The sequence below is a fragment of the Amphibalanus amphitrite genome, unplaced genomic scaffold, assembly GCF_019059575.1.
Source record: "Amphibalanus amphitrite isolate SeventyFive unplaced genomic scaffold, NRLGWU_Aamphi_draft 000216F_arrow, whole genome shotgun sequence".
NCBI lineage: Eukaryota > Metazoa > Arthropoda > Thecostraca > Balanomorpha > Balanidae > Amphibalanus > Amphibalanus amphitrite.
In genome coordinates this window covers 721,179-740,723 of record NW_024881711.1, presented here as the reverse complement: position 1 = coordinate 740,723, position 19,545 = coordinate 721,179, and the positions used below count along the sequence as shown (strand labels likewise).

Below are 19,545 nucleotides of genomic sequence, written 5' to 3'. Positions count from 1 at the left end.
GCCAGGTCTAGAAGCTGAGGACCCGAGATCCGTCCATCCTCTTGGTGAAGACGTGGTCTTCCAAGTCTTCTGTGACGAAGCCAGCAAGACTTGCTGTGCCGTCGTGCACGCTGCCCACGGTTGGGAGCCTCAGCTGGTGGCGACAGAAGCCAGACTGCCCCCTCTGACAATGGCCAGCAGTCAAAATAAGAGAATCGAGGAATCAGAAGATCCGGCGAAGGAGCTAGAGAACACCAGCCCCATCCAGGCCAAGAGTCAAGCACTCGACGTGCGCGCGGATGACGAAACGAGACCGTCACGGAGCTGTGCTAGTGCGGTGGTCACATCGACTCGCACATCTCACACCAGAGGGCCATTCCTTCCGACGGACTGTTCCCATCGGAAACAAGCGATCAGCATAGCATCGTGGGTGCTGCGGCTCATCCATAGCCTGCGCTTTCGAAAGGAGCAGCGATCTAACGGACCACCCAGACCCAAGAAGCAGCGCAACGCTCTGTATTGGTGCATCAAACAGGCTCAGCGTAGTGCGGAGGTTCTCCGACTCCCTAGTCCCAGTCTTCGTCCGAGTGTGGAGGTTCTTCGACTTCTAAGTCACAGTTCCATCTGAGTGCGGAGGTTCTCCGACTCGAGCAAGGCATCCTACCATTCTGAGAATTCGCAAGTAACTACTGTATAGTTGTGTCTTTCTCAGTCATCTATGATCCATCATTCAAGCGTCCTGCTTTCGTTTAACGTTTCCTGTGGCAAATGCAAACTTACATCATTTCCCGACGTCCCCTCAACTTGCAGTTTCCTGATTTGCCCAATGCCCAGCATCTTTCCATTAGCGAAAAGTCACTCATCGTCGCCACTTTGCCCATTTTCCTCAAACCATCGAACGTTCCCAGATGAGTTACATTGCGCGTTTATTTACTCAATGTTTGTAGCATTAGCAGGACAACACGGAGACGATTATGCTCAGCGATGGCGAGGCCGGAGACTGGCTGGCGGACCGGGCGGGACCGGACAGAGTACATGTCCGCGACACTCGATCTGCGCATGATGCAGCCCGTGGCTCCGGACTGTCTCCCCGGGCGCCACTCGACCGGATCCTGGCCCGTGCGCGCGTCGTCGCTGTGTGGACCAGCCTGGACTTGGAGCCGGGAGACACTCGACGGCTGGCGTGTCGTCATGGTGACATGCGACGGATACATGTGTTCAAGAAGAGAAAAAACCTTCGTTTTTTGGTGGGGAGTATGTGGAGTGTGGGCCCCTGCGGAGTAAAACCGGCAGCTCTGGCGCAGCGGTCAGTGCCGGGCGGCGGCGGCGTTCTCCCCTCTTCTACCCATCGGGACCCGTCCGCGACCGTCCCGGCGTGATTTGGTTTGCCACCGAGTGAGAAGTATATTTGTGTTGTTACTTGTTATTGATTGTTGTGTTTGTTATTACGTCGCGTACCACGGGGCTGTGATGCTTGTGTGCCTTGTATCGCGTTGGTGGGCGCTCCGCCGGCCGCTGCCCGCGCTCGCTGTAGCGCCGGCCAATCGGAGGGCCGGGCCGGGCGGCTAGCCCCAGGCGCCGGCCGAACTGACCTGGGGTCGGGACTCGGAGCGGCAGTCAATCGGCTCTCGATCTCTGCGTGGTGCGTGCCCGTCCGGACACGTGCTCTCGGAGCTCGGGCGTCGCTCCGGCAGTTGAGACCGTCCCATTAACTTAATACTGGCGGTGCGCCCTTATGGACGACCTTTGATGCCAGTATCCCCCCCCCGAAAATCCAACACGTTTTGCCTCCTTTCTGGGTATGGTTTCGACCGTTGGGCCGAAGCTACTCATAAAATTATCTTAACCTTTTCACCCCTCTTTATATTCACTCTTAATAGTTATATAAGCTAAGCTCCAGTTTAACTCCGGCCATAGCGCCGTTTCACCTCAGGGTTAACACACGACATACAATCGCACACATCAGCGGGATGCGCTCATGTTCGACGGCTCGATGCGTCTGACTCGTTCTTGGATTCGTGTTTGTCTCTGCTGGCAAGTGTCTAACCAGCTCATGTCTTGTTCTTGATTTGTCTTGATTTTCGGCACGCATGAGTAAGACTTGTGCGGAGGTTTCTCCGACAAGGCTTTTGACAATACATTTAAGACGTGCCAAGTACAGCTTTGACCTGGCGGTCGCGGTGATCAGTCGGCTAGTCCATTCTCTCAAATGATACAGTCCACTTAAAGCTCTCCACACCCACTTCGACTGCACGTCCCCCGCCACAGTAGGGTGACAACTCGGGCCACTCTCTGTGGACAGCAGCAGGGCCGCTCCAAGTTTCGACGTGCAGGGCGACCTTTCAACATCAACACGGGGTAGCGGCCACGACAATATGTATGATTTGTTGCATGGGCCCGAGCAAGGAATTTTGTATACCACACTGTTACTATCTTTCTTTTCAGGCTTCGGCTGAGTCAGATTTTCCACTTTTCTTCCGGAAACTATCGTTACATTCGATCCATTTGATCGAAGTTGTCGTGAAATCGAGTCGGCATGTGTCGAGTTTGGTATCGATATATATCGGCCACGTTTCCTCTGTTCTTGTTTTCGTTTCCGTTTCTCTTCGGCACTTCTCCTTCTGATTTCTTCCGCTTTCTGTTTCATTCTTAGTAGGAACCCTTTTGGATAGTGAAGCCGGTCGAACGTATCGAAAATGTGCTTCAGTTCGTCTTCTAAGAAGTCTTCGCTACATATTCTAAATGCTCGTAAGAAAAATCCGATAACGATCCCACTTTTCACTCGTCCGTTGTGAGCTGATAGAAAATGGACATAATCTTCTTTGTTTGTAACCTTACGATAAACCGTGAATTTTACTTTCTGTCCACGTCTCATGATAAGGGGGTCTAAGAATGATATTTTTTGCTCGTTTTCTCTTTCGATCGTAAATTGGATCTTTTTGTCGACTTCGTTGAGGACTCGGAGTTTTTCGTCTAGGTCGACATCTTCGGGGACCACCACCAGAACGTCATCAACATACTGGAGCCAGGTACAGTCTGCCCCATGATGTTCTTGAATTTTTCTTCCTCGAGAACTTCCATATAAAAACAAGCAGCCACGGGGCTCAGTGGGGACCCATTGCGAGTCCGTTGTGTTGTACATATTCTTGTCCATTGAAAGTGAAGATGTTGAATTTCATGCACAGCGAAATTAATTCCAAGTAGGGAGGTAGATGGGGCTTTAGATGCGATAGCGAGGGTGGTTAGCATCATCGACGGACAATCACTTCCACTGCCGAGAACCGAGGACGAGAAAAAGAAGACAGGAGAGATCCAAAAAGTAAACAAAAGTAAAAGTCTAATATATTGAAAACCGGTGATTATTTTTTGGCGAAATTTGGTAGATATTCGTTTTCGCTCTTTCTGAACCGAGCAATATCACTTTCATGATAATTCATTAACTTGCATATTTGATTGACCGAATCCTCAATATAATCTGAATAAAAATGACAAATTAGCAAAATTCGGGTATATTCGATCACAGATCTTTGTCAAACGATACCAGCAGGCGCCACAATTGTAGATGTCAAAATAATTTTTGTTCAGTACACATGCACAACAGTAGATATATCCTCATGGAAAAGATTTATGGTTGGTAATTCTAAAAGTCGCAGCAGTCAAATACATATAATACACGGAAAAACCTATACACAAGATTGAAGTGCGTGTGTGCTTATACATATACGAATTTAAGGTGTTACAATGCGTTTGCAAAACAATTAAATGGGCAGCATGTTATACTTTTACCCTGGGCACAGTTAGGGCACATACGACATGTACACAGTGAATGAACAATTAAATGAGCATATTGCACATAAATGAACATTATATACATAAATGAGTACATATGAGCATATTACATTTTACTATACTCATACCCTGGACAAAGTTAGGACGTATGCAACATGTATGCAAAACAAAAGTAATATACGCAATCACCTTTTAACGTGGTAGGCTCGTGAAAAAAGCTAACCTACATTGGAGGTAGCTGCCAAGAGGTGCTGTTATCGTTAATAGCTGGCATCCTGTCGCGGATGGCGATGGATTCAGCCAGGCAGGCACGTACTGAAGTAGCCGGGAAATGACCTGCTCTAATAGCCATGATAGTCTATTCAGAGGATCATCTATGGCAGACACAATAGGTCTCAGAGGAATGCCTCTCTTGTGAGTTTTAGGCAGGCCGTATAGTTCTGCGCAGCGAGAATGGTGGGCGTAGGATGTCCACAATGTCTTGACCTACCTTATCTTTAAGTGTTTGTGCTATGACCTTTTTGGTGATTCTTAGGTGTTGTTTTTATCCGCTGGGACTGAGAGCGTGAGATGATGTTTTTCGTACTCCAGCGTAGACGGGTAGCCATACGGCTTCCACGGTAGACAGTGATGACATCAGTCATCTTTTGCAAGCTCGTTAAAGAATTTGGGCTGTACGGGGACTCGAACCCCGGGCCTTTGGATTAGCGCTCCAATGCTCTACCTCTGAGCTATACAGACCAAGTACTTTAACGAGCTTTCTGCCAAGTTTTATGCGGATCATTCTTAGGTGTTGTTTTTATCCGCTGGGACTGAGAGCGTGAGATGATGTTTTTCGTATTACTGTATGCCTGGCCTATTCAAATACATTAGCCAGAGGGGTGTGGTAATAACTGGTGTAAGCAAATTGACCACGGTCAAAAATGCATTACCAGAATGCACTTAAGCGAACATTTTGGGATGGTCTCGTTCCTAAGTCGGCTAAGAGCTTCGGTCCAGAAAATAAATTCATCGTTGGCATACAGTAAAATACATACCAAACTCGGCCGGTGATAAATTTTCAAGACCTCAGTCCTTACTGATTTTTGAACTCGGCCTTCGGCCTCGTTCAAAAAACCAGTAAGGACCTCGGTCTTGAAAATTTATTTACACCGGCCTCGTTCAGTATTATATACTCCAGCGTAGACGGGTAGCCATACGGCTTCCACGGTAGACAGTGATGACATCAGTCATCTTTTGCAAGCTCGTTAAAGAATTTGGGCTGTACGGGGACTCGAACCCCGGGCCTTTGGATTAGCGCTCCAATGCTCTACCTCTGAGCTATACAGACCAAGTACTTTAACGAGCTTTAAGTACTTGGTCTTAAAGCTCGTTAAAGTACTTGGTCTGTATAGCTCAGAGGTAGAGCATTGGAGCGCTAATCCAAAGGCCCGGGTTTCGAGTCCCCGTACAGCCCAAATTCTATAACGAGCTTGCAAAAGATGACTGATGTCATCACTGTCTACCGTGGAAGCCGTATGGCTACCCGTCTACGCTGGAGTACGAAAAACATCATCTCACGCTCAGACCTTTTTGGTGCTAGCCTCTGTTTTAGCAGTGGGGTTGCGATCAATCTTTTCATAAGTGTTTGTGATCACCTGCGCTTTGTCCAAATAATCTGTCTTATCCATGATGACTAGGCCCTTACATTTGTCTGAAGGCTTAACAATTACACAATCGTCCTGCTTAATCGTCCTGCTTAACAGGATGACAGGATGACAGCTATTAACGATAACAGCACCTCTTGGCAGCTACTTCCAAAGTAGGTTAGCTTTTTTCACGAGCCTACCACGTTAAAAAGTGATTGCGTATGTTACTTTTGTTTTGCATACATGTTGTATATGTCCTAACTTTGTCCAAGGTATGAGTATAGTAAAATGTAATATGCTCAATGCTCATATGTACTCATTTATGTATATAATGTTCATTTAGGTGCAATATGCTCATTTAATTGTTCATTCACTGTGTACATGTCGTATGTGCCCTTCAATGTCCCAAAATTTGTCGATTTGGGTGGGAAACAACATCCAAATGATGACAATTTTCCACTCTCATTTCAAATCTTTGAGAGCGATTTTCCACTCCCAACATCAAAAACGAGGAGGGTAGTAAACATCATAATGATTCATGTAATATGCAAGCTACATTCTACCTCATGTGTGTGGTGATGTATGCTATCAATCCATCTCCCCTCCATGCTTACCACTCCCACCTGTTTTTAGCTATATCTGACCGGTAATTTTCCACTCTCATCTCCCTGGCAACTGAATAATTTACCCCTCTGACACCCAAACCAAAATATAATTCTGGAACACTGGTGCCCTTACTGTGCCCAGGGTAAAAGTGTAACATGCTGCCCATTTAATTGTTTTGCAAACGCAATGTAACACCTTTAATTCGTATATGTATAAGCACACACGCACTTTAATCTTGTGTATAGGGTTTCCGTGTATTATATGTATTTGACTGCTGCGACTTTTAGAATTACCAACCATAAATCTTTTCCATGAGGATATATCTACTGTTGTGCATGTGTACTGAACAAAAAGTATTTTGACATCTACAATTGTGGCGCCTGCTGGTATCGTTTGACAAAGATCTGTGATCAAATATACCCGAATTTTGCTAATTTGTCATTTTTATTCAGATTATATTGAGGATTCGGTCTATCAAATATGCTCATAATCATCATGATGATATTCCTCACGACGCTTAACTCTCTTAAATTCATTAACTTTTTTTAAGGTGGGAGGCAGACTTGTGCCGTGACCAAAAATTAAGATCCAGGGCCCAATCTTACCAATGCCGTGAATAGGATTTGGCAGCACTGGCCGGAGTTTACGGCACTGATATAAAAGATATCCTTTTATTTACATCCAGCCAATCTTGTCCAATGATTTTGATAGCGTCAATGATTATGAATGTTGCCTGAACGAATGAATAAGTGAATGGGGGATAGTTCTGAATGTTACCAAAAGCCGTGAATGCGCATCACGGCATTTGGTAAGATTGGGCCCAGGATCCTCAAGGTCCCACGGCAAATTCAATTTCCAGAAGCCAAGGTTTCCAAGGTCCCACGGCAAGTTCAATTTCTAGAATCCAAGGTTTCCAAGGTCCCGCAGCAAATTCAATTTCTAGAATCCAAGGTTTCCAAGGTCCCACGGCAAGTATACATTGCAGGATCCAGTCCCCAAGGTCCCACGACAAGAATGCATTGCAGGATCCACAGTCCCTAGGGTCCCACGACAAATGTGAATTTCAGGATCCACAGTCCCCAAGGTCCCATGACAAATATACACTTTAGAGTTCAGGGTCCACAGTCCTCAAGGTCCCACGGCAAGAATACATCTCAGGATCCAAAGTATTCAGGGTCACACAACAAGAACTTAAACTAACATTCTGATGAGCAGACTTACTTCTAAATATTCTGCCAACGGATGCCCAGCAACATTGAAAGGGGCAGAACCTATGCAAACCTTTGGTGGTTTTATCATTTACTGTATACCTGGCCTATTCAAATACATTAGCCAGAGGGGTGTGGTAATAACTGGTGTAAGCAAATTGACCACGGTCAAAAATGCATTACCAGAATACACTACAGCCAACATTTTGGGATGGTCTCGTTCCTAAGTCGGGTAAGAGCTTCGGTCCAGAAAATAAATTTATCGTTGGCATACAGTAAAATACATACCAAACTCGGCCGGTGATAAATTTTCAAGACCTCAGTCCTTACTGATTTTTGAACTCGGCCTTCGGCCTCGTTCAAAAATCCAGTAAGGACCTCGGTCTTGAAAATTTATTTACACCGGCCTCGTTCAGTATTATATATTACCAACATAGGTAGGGGGGAGCTTCAACACAAGTTAAAGATGAACCATAATATCAAGCTCTCCTTTAGCCTGACAAAATCATAAAAATATAGGTAGGTAATAGGTACCTTGCATTTTCTATTGTAATGTTCTTTCAAATCAATCTTACCTGATCATTAGGAATGTAGGATAGCACCTTACTTACTTACTTACTTACTTAGAAGTACAGAATTTTGATTTTACGTCCGTTCCAGTCGAGCTGCTTAGTGTGGGTTTTACTGATCTGTGTAAGGAATCGCGTGTACGAAGTCTGCCCAGTGGGTGTCTAGGCGGCTCTTGAACTGGTTGAGTGTACTGGCGTCGACAACTTCTGGCGGCAGACTGTTCCACTTCCAATCGTTTATAACCCTTACTGAGAAGGCGTTTCGACGGACTCTGGAGACCGCGTGCGGCTTTACGGGGCGCCACGAGTGACCTCTGGTTTCACGGGCGGTTGAGCGGTCGAAGAAGACACGCGAGTCCAGGTCAAGGCCGTCCAGGTCGATACCTCCATGTAGCATCTGATATACCGCAATCATGTCACCGCGCCTTCGTCGGTAGTACAGGGATGGTAGTTTCAGCGCCTGCAGTCTCTCAGTGTAGTGTCTCAGTGTATCAGTGTCTCAGTGTAGGGCAGATGGCGCAGCTCCGGAACCTTCTTGGTCGCCCTCCGCTGGACGTGCTCCACTCGTTTCTGGTCTGTCCGGTTGAAAGGGCCCCACACAATGTTCCCGTAGGGTCGGACTAGGGTCTTGAGCAGTAGGGGCAACGTTGATTTGTCAATCAGCTGGAAGGACCTCTGATGCATTATATGACTACGTTTCCATGGGCAAAGGGATTCGTATCCGGATCAGTGAAGCCGCTACTGATCCGGATGACTGGGGCCGTTTCCATGGGCAAAGCCGGTACTGATCAGTTGCTGATGGAACCGCTTATTCCATTCACTCCTGCCATCTAACGATGGTCGTGTTGGTTACTACTAGTTCTGGCGCTAAATTCTGCTCCAGTTTTGCACCCGGCACAAACTCAGGCGGCCCCGTGGCTCGACCAGTGAGGGTCGGACCGAGCCGACTGACTGCCTGTGGCGCGGTTAAATCGGACGCCCTGCTGGGGAAGGGGACGGGAGTGAGGGGGAGGGGAGGAGGTGGTCACGTGGTCCGTCCGAGCTCGCACACGACCTGTCCCGCGCCCAGCCATGTTCCGTGATTCAAAAGGCACCAGAAAACTCCGGAATGCCTGAAGGAGACGTTCCGAAAGTAAACTTCAGCTGCACTATTTTAACATGTTCTGTGGAGATAAATGAATATTGCCTTCATGCCGAAAAAGATGATATGTCTAAGCTTTAACAGCTGTATCTTTTTAGAAGCTGTAAACAATATTATTTTTAGGGACTTAAGTCTTCGTATGCACAGTGAAGTGTTACATTGAGCCGCTTTACTCCTATGGTTAGAAGTTATACTTCTTATCACAGACAATGACGATACAATAACACTACGAATAAAACCAGACGTTTCGGACAGCAAAGTGCCTTCATCAGTGACAAGAAATAAGTAAATAGGTATAGGTGTCAAATCGATGAAGTAGTTACTTATACACCCTTACGAGTTGATGCATGTTACAGGTACCTGTTTTTCAATAACAAATAGTAGAAAAACATTCTGGTAGAGTAGCCCTACACGACCGATTCTGGTTTGTTAGGTAGAAGTACACTCTCTTCTGGGTAATGGTACCCGAATCTGCGTGGTTCTGTAAATCCACCAGGTACATTTGCTATAATGTATGTAAAAAAAAACATAGGTGTACAGGGACCCAAAATAAATGGTGTATAATTATTTCTGTCCGGGTTTTAATATCCGGAGAAATCGGGATAGAGGTACTCATAAGTATAAAATTACCCATAGAGGGGTAAATTTTTTTCTGTGTGTATGGCCGCCGGTGGGTCGCCGCGGGTCGCCGACTGTACACACCACACAATGCTCCATCGACCGCGGTCGGTCGCTGCGGCGCGCGGCCCCATGCCGTGAGGACGTCACCACATACCCCGATGACAGACGGTGGAGCGCCGCGGTGGGCCGGGCCGGCGCACCGACACGCACCGACAGCCGCTGCACGGCACGCCACACTCGCATCACTGCAGCCGTCCGGCATATCAGTCGCATCGAACGTCACCAAAGGGGCCGATGTGGGACACCCGTCTGAATGTGGTCGCGATGTCAGGTCACAGCTCGGTAAATGAGTTCATATGCCTCTGTCTGATTCGTGGCATTCCCTTCGTTTTGTTTTGTTTTGTGTTTTTAAGTTCAGCGGGAATGTGGGTATAGCTGATGGGTCTCACGGGTTGCTTTCTGGCGTTAACCCTCGCCCGCACATGGGGGGGGTTGCCACCCCTCCAGGTAGTTTTTCTGCTCTGAACTTAACATTTTAAAGCTAGAAGCCGGATGTTTCGTATAGCTGCTTCTCTATCCTTTCCCAGCGTCCACTGAAAACTTCAAGTTTCTGTGGCTTTTGCTTTCGGAGATATGACATAGGGTAGTGTATATATTCGGCCTCATTTCGTCATAGGCAGCACGCTTGATTTTTCCGCGAAGCTCTAGCTTGATCAGGGGCCAAACGGCTGAGCCGGGGGTCCAATTGAACCCCCTATACTATGTTGATTATGCACATTTACAGGTAAAATTCTCACCAGGACACACCAGCCAACATCTGTGCACATTCTGGCTACAATGCTACCTATGGTTTGCCCTCTACGAATAAAGACGTGCTAGATCGGAAAGATCCCCACTGTGGGACGTTTAACCCTATTAGTGGCAGGCTCCTGGCTACCCCTATTAGTGGCAGGGGGGGGGGCTGTTTACGACCCCCCCCTTGATATCTCGAGATCTAACGGGCCGATTTTCAAAATTCATACGGCATTCGATTTCGCTCAACGTGATCTACATTTCTAAAAAATAAAAATTAAAAAATGTCAATAGGGGGGTAGAGGGGGGTAAAAACGGGCAAATTGCAGATACATTTTAGACTGTTTATCACGGCCAGGTTTCTGAACCAATCTTAACGCAACTTTTGCCGATCGATAGAGAATGAACCAGGAATTCACATGGATCCTAAAAAATATGCATTTTCAAAAATCATAGGCGGATACAGATCATTGAGATTGGGGGTACACAAAAAGTATAGTTAATAAGGTTTTTGTTGGTACTGTTTCTAAAAAGGGTGGTAATGGTCTTGTTATGTTACAATTTTCTTATGAGAGAACGACTAAAATTGTATTGGTCATGCATAGGCGGTGTCAGGGCACCTATGTTGGGAGGTAAAACATAACCCCCCTTTTTGGACGCCTGGATCCGCCTATTATAGCAAAAACGTGTCAAAAGAGGATGCACAATAACTGTATATGTTATCACATGATACCTTTCATTCACTGTTCGTAAAACCGGTGCAGCATCGTGATCTTCGACCAAATGACTCGCTTCACGAATAGGACCCCCAATTCCCAGTGCTCTGGAGCCGCCCCTGGTAAAGTTATGAACTTGAAATTTTCAGGGAATGTGCTTAATTTAGTATTAGGAAAAGTCAGAAAATTTCAGCATCGTAGCTTCAGCGGTTTCGGAAATATTCCCGAAAAACCTGAGGGGTGGATAAAAACACCCTGCCACTAATAGGGTTAAAGGTAGTGTGCCAGCTTTCCTGGGCCATATGGAGTTAATGACCCGGATAAGGAGAACCGGATTTTTAGAACTTATCCATACCTTCAAAACTCATGGAAAAGTCTTACTTCAAATTTTGAGTACCCCAGTGCGAAATTCGCCCCGAGCCCGACGGGTTGTCGGTCGTACCCTAACCACATTTCACACCACTATGAACAATGAATGCACACGCTAAAATCGCTATTACCGTAGGCTCATCCAATCAAGTTTCGATAAACCCGTTCATCATCATCTCCTGCGATTTCGTCTTATCTATCTCAAGGTTGCCCTCCAGGCGGCTCTAAACTATGGCAACTTTCCCTATCTTCAACATGTAAATGCCCTCGGGCGTCCTCGTGGTGACGTAGGCACGGGAGTGCCAGGTTGGTAGGAACTAGGAACTAGACTTCGACGCCCCCTGGGTGAATCGAACACCAGTCTGCCCCTGACGTGTCTTCTTTTTTGCCTGTCTGGCGACAAACATAACCAACTGCGACGTGCATAAAGTTGCATTATATTCACATTCAGATTCGCGTGCACATTCGCGGACCCCTCAGATTTGGCTCAAAATTGCACAGCTTATAGATTTTGAGCTCCTGATTGCGAAAATCATGTTTTTATTTCACGCCGTCAAGTGGTTCTCAAAATATTCACATTTGTATTACTGCTAACATATTCTGGACCGTAACCCTTATTGGAAAAATCGGACCCCTCCAAACTTTTTAAAAACTCGTGAGTTGATGTAAACATAAGCGCTGATCCCAAAAAACTAGTTTGTATTTAACGCCGTCCCATAGTTTTCTCAGGATGAGCATCTAAAGTTCAAGGTCGTTCGAGGTCATGTACCTTTTCTCACATTTTGGCGCTATTTGACACGTGACAGCTTTATATTTATGATGGACATTCGCACTACCTCCTACAAAAACAATATACTGAAATCCAAGGGGCGTTGCTGTACCAAAATGTAAAAAAAGCGTCAAAACCTCTTTCATACAGCTAACAGTTAAATACAAGGGATATTCAAATTTGCCACAGATAAAGCAAATTTGTCGGACATGGTCGGACCCCTCCGATATCGTTCAAAATCTCAGGAATGATGTTCCTTGACCTCCTGAACATGAAAATGGCACTCCCTTTGAACGCCGTCAAGAACTTTTCCAGACATACGCATCCATGCACATTCAAATTGCATAGGTGTTGCATATGCACGTTCGGCGGACCCCTCCGATTTCGTTCAAAATCTCAGGAATGATGCTTCTCGACCTCCTGAACATGAAAATGACACTCCTTTTGAACGCCGTCAAGAACTTTTCCAGATATACGCATCCATGCACATTCAAATTGCATAGGTGTTGCATATACACGTTCGGCGGACCCCTCCGATTTCGTTCAAAATCTCAGGAATGATGCTCCTTGACCTTCTGAACATGAAAATGGCACTCCCTTTGAACGCCGTCAAGAACTTTTCCAGATATACGCATCCATGCACATTAAAATTGCATAGGTGTTGCATATGCACGTTCGGCGGACCCCTCCGATTTCGTTCAAAATCTCAGGAATGATGCTCCTTGGCCTCCTGAACATGAAAACAGTACTCTCTTTGAACGCCGTCAAGAACTTTTCCAGATATACGCATCCATGCACATTCAAATTGCATAGGTGTTGCATATGCACGTTCGGCGGACCCCTCCGATTTCGTTCAAAATCTCAGAAATGATGCTCCTCGACCTCCTGAACATGAAAATGGTACTCACTTTGAACGCCGTCAAGAACTTTTCCAGAGATACGCATCCATGCACATTCAAATTGCATAGGTGTTGCATATGCACGTTCGGCGGACCCCTCCGATTTCGTTCAAAATCTCAGGAATGATGCTCCTCGACCTCCTGAACATGAAAATGGTACCCCCTTTGAACGCCGTCAAGAACTTTTCCAGATATACGCATCCATACACATTCAAATTGCATAGGTGTTGCATATACACGTTCGGCGGACCCCTCCGATTTCGTTCAAAATCTCAGGAATGATGGTCCTTGACCTTCTGAACATGAAAATGGCACTCCCTTTGAACGCCGTCAAGAACTTTTCCAGATATACGCATCCATGCACATTCAAATTGCATAGGTGTTGCATATGCACGTTCGGCGGACCCCTCCAATTTCGTTCAAAACCACAGGATTGATGCTCCTTGACCTCCTGAATATGAAAATAGTACTCTCTTTGAACGCCGTCAAGAACTTTTCCAGATATACGCATCCATGCACATTCAAATTGCATAGGTGTTGCATTGTTGCATATGCACGCTCGGCGGACCCCTCCGATTTCGTTCAAAATCTCAGTAATGATGCTCCTTGACCTCCTGAACATGAATATGGTACTCCCTTTGAACGCCGTCAAGAACTTTTCCAGATATACGCATCTATGCACATTCAAATTGCATAGGTGTTACATATGCACGTTCGGCGGACCCCTCCGATTTCGTTCAAAATCTCAGGAATGATGCTCCTTGACCTCCTGAACATGAAAATGGTACTCCCTTTGAACGCCGTCAAGAACTTTTCCAGATATACGCATTCATGCACATTCAAATTGCAATTTAAATGTGCTTGGATGCGTATACCTAGAAAAGTTCTTGACGGCGTTCAAAGGGAGTACTATTTTCATGTTCAGGAGGTCAAGGAGCATCATTCCTGTGATGTTGAACGAAATCGGAGGGGTCCGCCGAATGTGCATATGCAACACCTATGCAATTTGAATGTGCATTGATGCGCATATCTGGAAAAGTTCTTGACGGCGTTCAAAGGGAGTACTATTTTCATGTTCAGGAGGTCAAGGAGCCTCATTCCTGAGATTTTAAACGAAATCGGAGGGGTCCGCCGAACGTGCATATGCAGCACCTATGCATTTTGAATGTGCATGGATGCGTGCGTATATCTGGAAAAGTTATTGACGGCGTTCAAAGGGAGTACTATTTTCATGTTCAGGAGGTCAAGGGGCATCATTCCTGTGATTTTGAACGAAATTGGAGGGGTCCGCCGAACGTGCATATACAACACCTATGCAATTTGTTTGTGCATGGGTGCGTATATCTGGAAAAGTTATTGACGGCGTTCTAAGGGAGTGGCATTTTCATGTTCAGGAGGTCAAGGAGCATCATTCCTGAGATTTCGAACGAAATCGGAGGGGTCCGCCGAGCGTGCATATGCAACACCTATGCAATTTGAATGTGCATGGATGCGTATATCTGGAAAAGTTCTTGACGGCGTTCAAAGGGAGTGCCATTTTCATGTTCAGAAGGTCAAGGAGCATCATTCCTGAGATTTTGAACGAAATCGGAGGGGTCCGCCGAACGTGTATATGCAACACCCATGCAATTTGAATGTGCATGGATGCGTATATCTGGAAAAGTTCTTGACGGCGTTCAAAGGGAGTACCATTTTCATGTTCAGGAGGTCGAGGAGCATCATTCCTGAGATTTTGAACGAAATCGGAGGGGTCCGGCGAACGTGCATATGCAACACCTGTGCAGTTTGAATGTGCATGGATGCGTATATCTGGAAAAGTTCTTGACGGCGTTCAAAGGGAGTACTATTTTCATGTTCAGGATGTCAAGGAGCATCATTCCTGAGATTTTGAACGAAATCGGAGGGGTCCGCCGAACGTGCATATGTAACACCTATGCAATTTGAATGTGCATTGATGCGTATATGCGTATATCTGGAAAAGTTCTTGACGGCGTTCAAAGGGAGTACCATATTCATGTTCAGGAGGTCAAGGAGCATCATTACTGAGATTTTGAACGAAATCGGAGGGGTCCGCCGAGCGTGCATATGCAACACCTATGCAATTTGAATGTGCATGGATGCGTATATCTGGAAAAGTTCTTGACGGCGTTCAAAGAGAGTACTATTTTCATATTCAGGAGGTCAAGGAGCATCAATCCTGTGGTTTTGAACGAAATTGGAGGGGTCCGCCGAACGTGCATATGCAACACCTATGCAATTTGAATGTGCATGGATGCGTATATCTGGAAAAGTTCTTGACGGCGTTCAAAGGGAGTGCCATTTTCATATTCAGGAGGTCAAGGAGCATCATTCCTGAGATTTTGAACGAAATCGGAGGGGTCCGCCGAACGTGCATATGCAACACCTATGCAATTTGAATGTGCATGGATGCGTATATCTGGAAAAGTTCTTGACGGCGTTCAAAGGGAGTGCCATTTTCATGTTCAGGAGGTCAAGGAGCATCATTCCTGAGATTTTGAACGATATCGGAGGGGTCCGACCATGTCTGACAAATTTGCTTTATGTGGGGCAAGTTCGAATATCCCTTGTATTTAACTGTTAGCTGTTTGAAAGAGGTTTTGACGCTTTTTCTACATTTTGGTACAGCAACGTCCCTTGGATTTCAGTATATTGTTTTTGTAGGAGGTAGTGCGAATGTCCATCATAAATATAAAGCTGTCACGTGTCAAATAGCGCCAAAATGTGAGAAAAGGTACATGACCTTGAACGACCTTGAACTTTAGATGCTCATCCTGAGAAAACTTTGGGACGGCGTTAAGTACAAATTAGTTTTTTTGGGATCAGCGCTTATGTTTACATCAACTCACGAGTTTTTGAAAAGTTTGGAGGGGTCCGATTTTTCCAATAAGGGTTACGGTCCAGAATATGTTAGCAGTAATACAAATGTGAATATTTTGAGAACCACTTGACGGCGTGAAATAAAAACATTATTTTCGGAATCAGGAGCTCAAAATCTATAGGCTGTGCAATTTTGAGCCAAATCTGAGGGGTCCGCGAATGTGCACGCGAATCTGAATGTGAATATAATGCAACTTTATGCACGTCCAACTGCGTGGGTTTTCCTCACACGCACCCGCGCACAGACAAAGGAAGCGAGAGCGGCATTCCGGCTCAAGTGGCTGCCGCGGCCGGTGGCTTACCGTACGAAGCCCAGCGAGATGGTGTCCTGTTTGGAGGTCCTCTCGGCCAGCCGGCGGGGTGCCGACCACTTGTCCCGCGGCACCAGATACACGTGCAGCTCGGCCATCTGCAGCAGACACGGCCAGAACGGTACAGCAGCGATCGCAGCAGATACACACAGCTCCGCGTATATCACGGTCAGTCCCCAGCACTTGACGCCCTCGTTGTCGGTCACCAGTCTCTTAGGCGCATCTACTCGTATATAAGGTTGCCCCTCACTGTGAACGTGTTTTTGAACACAGCACGAGAATTGCTAGCTGAATTACTGAAAAAAAACTGGTTGGCCCACATTGATTTCACCAAAGTTCACAGATGATCAATTTCATCAAAATTATTTACGATTTCACACTGATAGCTAGTAGTTGCCCATACCTACAGCCCCACAGGGAAAGACGACTTCTCAGGAATTATGTCGGAACTAATTAAAAAATTGCACGGCGTTTAACATAACGTATCATCGTCTGTGCAGGCCCATGTCGTCCCCTATCTCCCTGTGTGTCCAATAGCACAGATGACGTCACACGAAGGGGCGGAGTCGGGGGCGGAGCCTAACGCAACGGCCGCCATATTTGAATTTGTTTTATAAGAATATATTCTATATTTTGGGTTTCAGCCAATGGGGTTGGGAACTCGATTTTTTAAGAATGCATGAAAATGATCAAACTATTTTCACAGAATTTATGGTGCATACCATTGCCTCATAAAATGAATAAGCTGAGAGAAATGGGGGAAGAAAGATAGGAAACTTGTTTCGAAAAGTTCTTGAAAAAAGATGCTCTTGATGCTGTTACGTCACATGTCACCTTCTGCGGTTGACAAATAATGGCGCATCTGGCGCACCACAGATTACATGTTATATCAATGGGTGAAAGATGTTTGCTTCACTCTGCCATTCGCGCTGTTTTTACTTTAAATTATGCTAAAACATTTACGGATGAAATGTTCAGTGTCAAAAATTGATGTGTCTGCCGTGTACTATATTCCCACTTAACATGAGCGCGTGATAAACATTTTATGTACCTCGAATTTTCAGATGATAAAGATGATGAATCGGAGGATGCTGAAAAGCAAAAGCTCATTCCAATATTTGGACTACTTTGCGATTAAAATGTTTACATTCCTGTCCTCTTATTGATCATTTATGTGTTCTTTTTTTATGAAAATAACTTAAGGCGTTGAGAACCACGGACGTATAAATAAACTGGACCCGCAACCACCTCCATTCAGGTGAAGCCGACAAGGCGCCATCTTACGTTGCCAAAAACCCGTGCTCTGAAGGGTCATCGAGCCAATACAATTGGAATTGCGTCTAAACGGATGATCGTATCGAGATGCTGGTGGTACCGTTCGACGGGTAATGCTTTGAGGCAGGTGATGATGCATGTCACAGGTCATTCGGTGTCACGTGGCGCGTGCCACGTGCCGACAAAGTTAGGAAGGGCAAAAACCTTTAAGCGACGCTCCAAATTAAACGGTGGGCGGCACAGGTGCCAAATTCACAGGTCACACGTCCCGGTGTTCGACCATTAACATATGTTATGCTCGGCAGCAGGGGGTGCGGAATGCACGCGCCAGGGGCGAAAAACATGTTTTGAGGAGGCATCCTCCGATTCCGGAAAACCTTGACCTAGGCACACCAAATTTGGCACACTGACACGACTGGACGAGCGCTTTAAGGCGCTGTACAAATAGATGTGCTGAGGTACACAATGCACGTGCTGTGCACGTGCAAACCTTTTGACGTTGCACTCTGTGTCACATATACGGCAGAGCGGGTAGCGCTAGCAAGCTCAAAGTGCCAAATTTACACAGGCCATCCAGAATGCATTCCCGCATAGTTATTGAGCATATCCATCTCCTGGTGGACCCCGAAGGTGCGCTCTGCACGTGCAAAAAATTGTGCGCGCTGGGCGTTGGGATGCTTGGACACCCCATGTGGATTTATGTAAATATCTCGAAAACGGCGTTGTGTAGCGCCGTCGTTTTTGGCACACCTTTTCATACATCTTTTTCACACATGCTGCGTAACTTTCAGACTTAGGTCACTCAAGGTTAGGTCATCAGGTTACGTCCAAGTGACCTTACCTTAGGAAAAGTTATAGTGCCCGTCATAGCTACACAGACTGAACAATTGGTCTAAAACGTTGGCAGCGATTACTAAGAGCACCACAAAACGTAAAGTACCTCTACCTCGGAATTTCACTGTCACTGACCTAGGGTTCTGTTGATTTTGCGACCTGATAGGTAAGTCAATGGGAGACAATTAAACTGCGCTTCCGTTGCACGAAACTCATATAAACATACTAAACAATGCACTCAAATAACGGGACACGGGTAGCAGAGAAACGTGACAAATTCAGTCGGGAAATTGCACCTGTGACTTCTACTTATGTCCTGGGGTTATTTCAGGTCATGATAGCCCTCCACAAGATTTTGACAGTAACCTTCGGTAGAGACATGCAAGAGCGCTGAAAACACTTTTGATATGTATACTCGTAGTTCAACTTCGTAAATTGAGTTTGTTGCGAGTTCTACGGGTCATTTATCAGGAATGTCATGTTTGTTTTTATCACAGCTGATGTTTTCATGCATTTAGGCCAGGTCGGGTCAGGTCAGGTCAGGTCAACCAGTAGGTGTCATGCCGCTTATCCATAGTGTCAACCACCACTGATGGCGTCGTAGCATGTTACGATCGAAGGCTCTAAAACTATAACTTCTTAAATGTTAAACTGAATGCTAAATTCGAAATCAGCTCCAAAAATTGTCCTAGGAACATGTAAAACTGGAAAAGGTGAACCAAGGTCATTAAAGGTCATTGACCTTGACCTAATTTTCACGTGACCTTGACACGCACCATATTGCATGTGACCAACATTATATCACATGTTTGAACGCTTGAAACCACGAAAAGACAGCAAACGCGCGGCTAGTGCGCGCCGACATACGCCGAATAGCGATTCCGGCCAAATATGGTCTCGTAATAATAACTTAATATCAGACGCTGATTTACCGCTACTCAGTCAAGTTAGAACCATTTCTTGGCCGCGGTCACCGTCCAGGCCACCACATAATCGTATTACACCGCGCTTGCTCAATGCTCAATTCGTATTGTAAAAGCACTGCGGCACAGCATAGATGCAGGCGCTCTGCTACTGCCATCTATGGGTGAAAGATGAAGATAATGGTTATTGCGGTACAGTATCACTACAGGCGCAAACA

The 19,545-nt window shown here is 45.9% G+C and overlaps 1 protein-coding gene across 1 annotated transcript in view; it reads right to left on the bottom strand.

The window, feature by feature from the left end:
• LOC122385375 (uncharacterized protein C2orf16-like) overlaps positions 1–19,545 on the bottom strand; it is a gene marked incomplete at its 3' end in the record, with an annotated part of 159,652 nt that overhangs the window by 55,735 nt on the left and 84,372 nt on the right. The window contains exon 2 of the mRNA XM_043373600.1: positions 16,287–16,393. Within this exon, the coding sequence (XP_043229535.1) occupies positions 16,287–16,393 (107 nt within the window). The remainder of the gene's footprint in view (positions 1–16,286; positions 16,394–19,545) is intronic.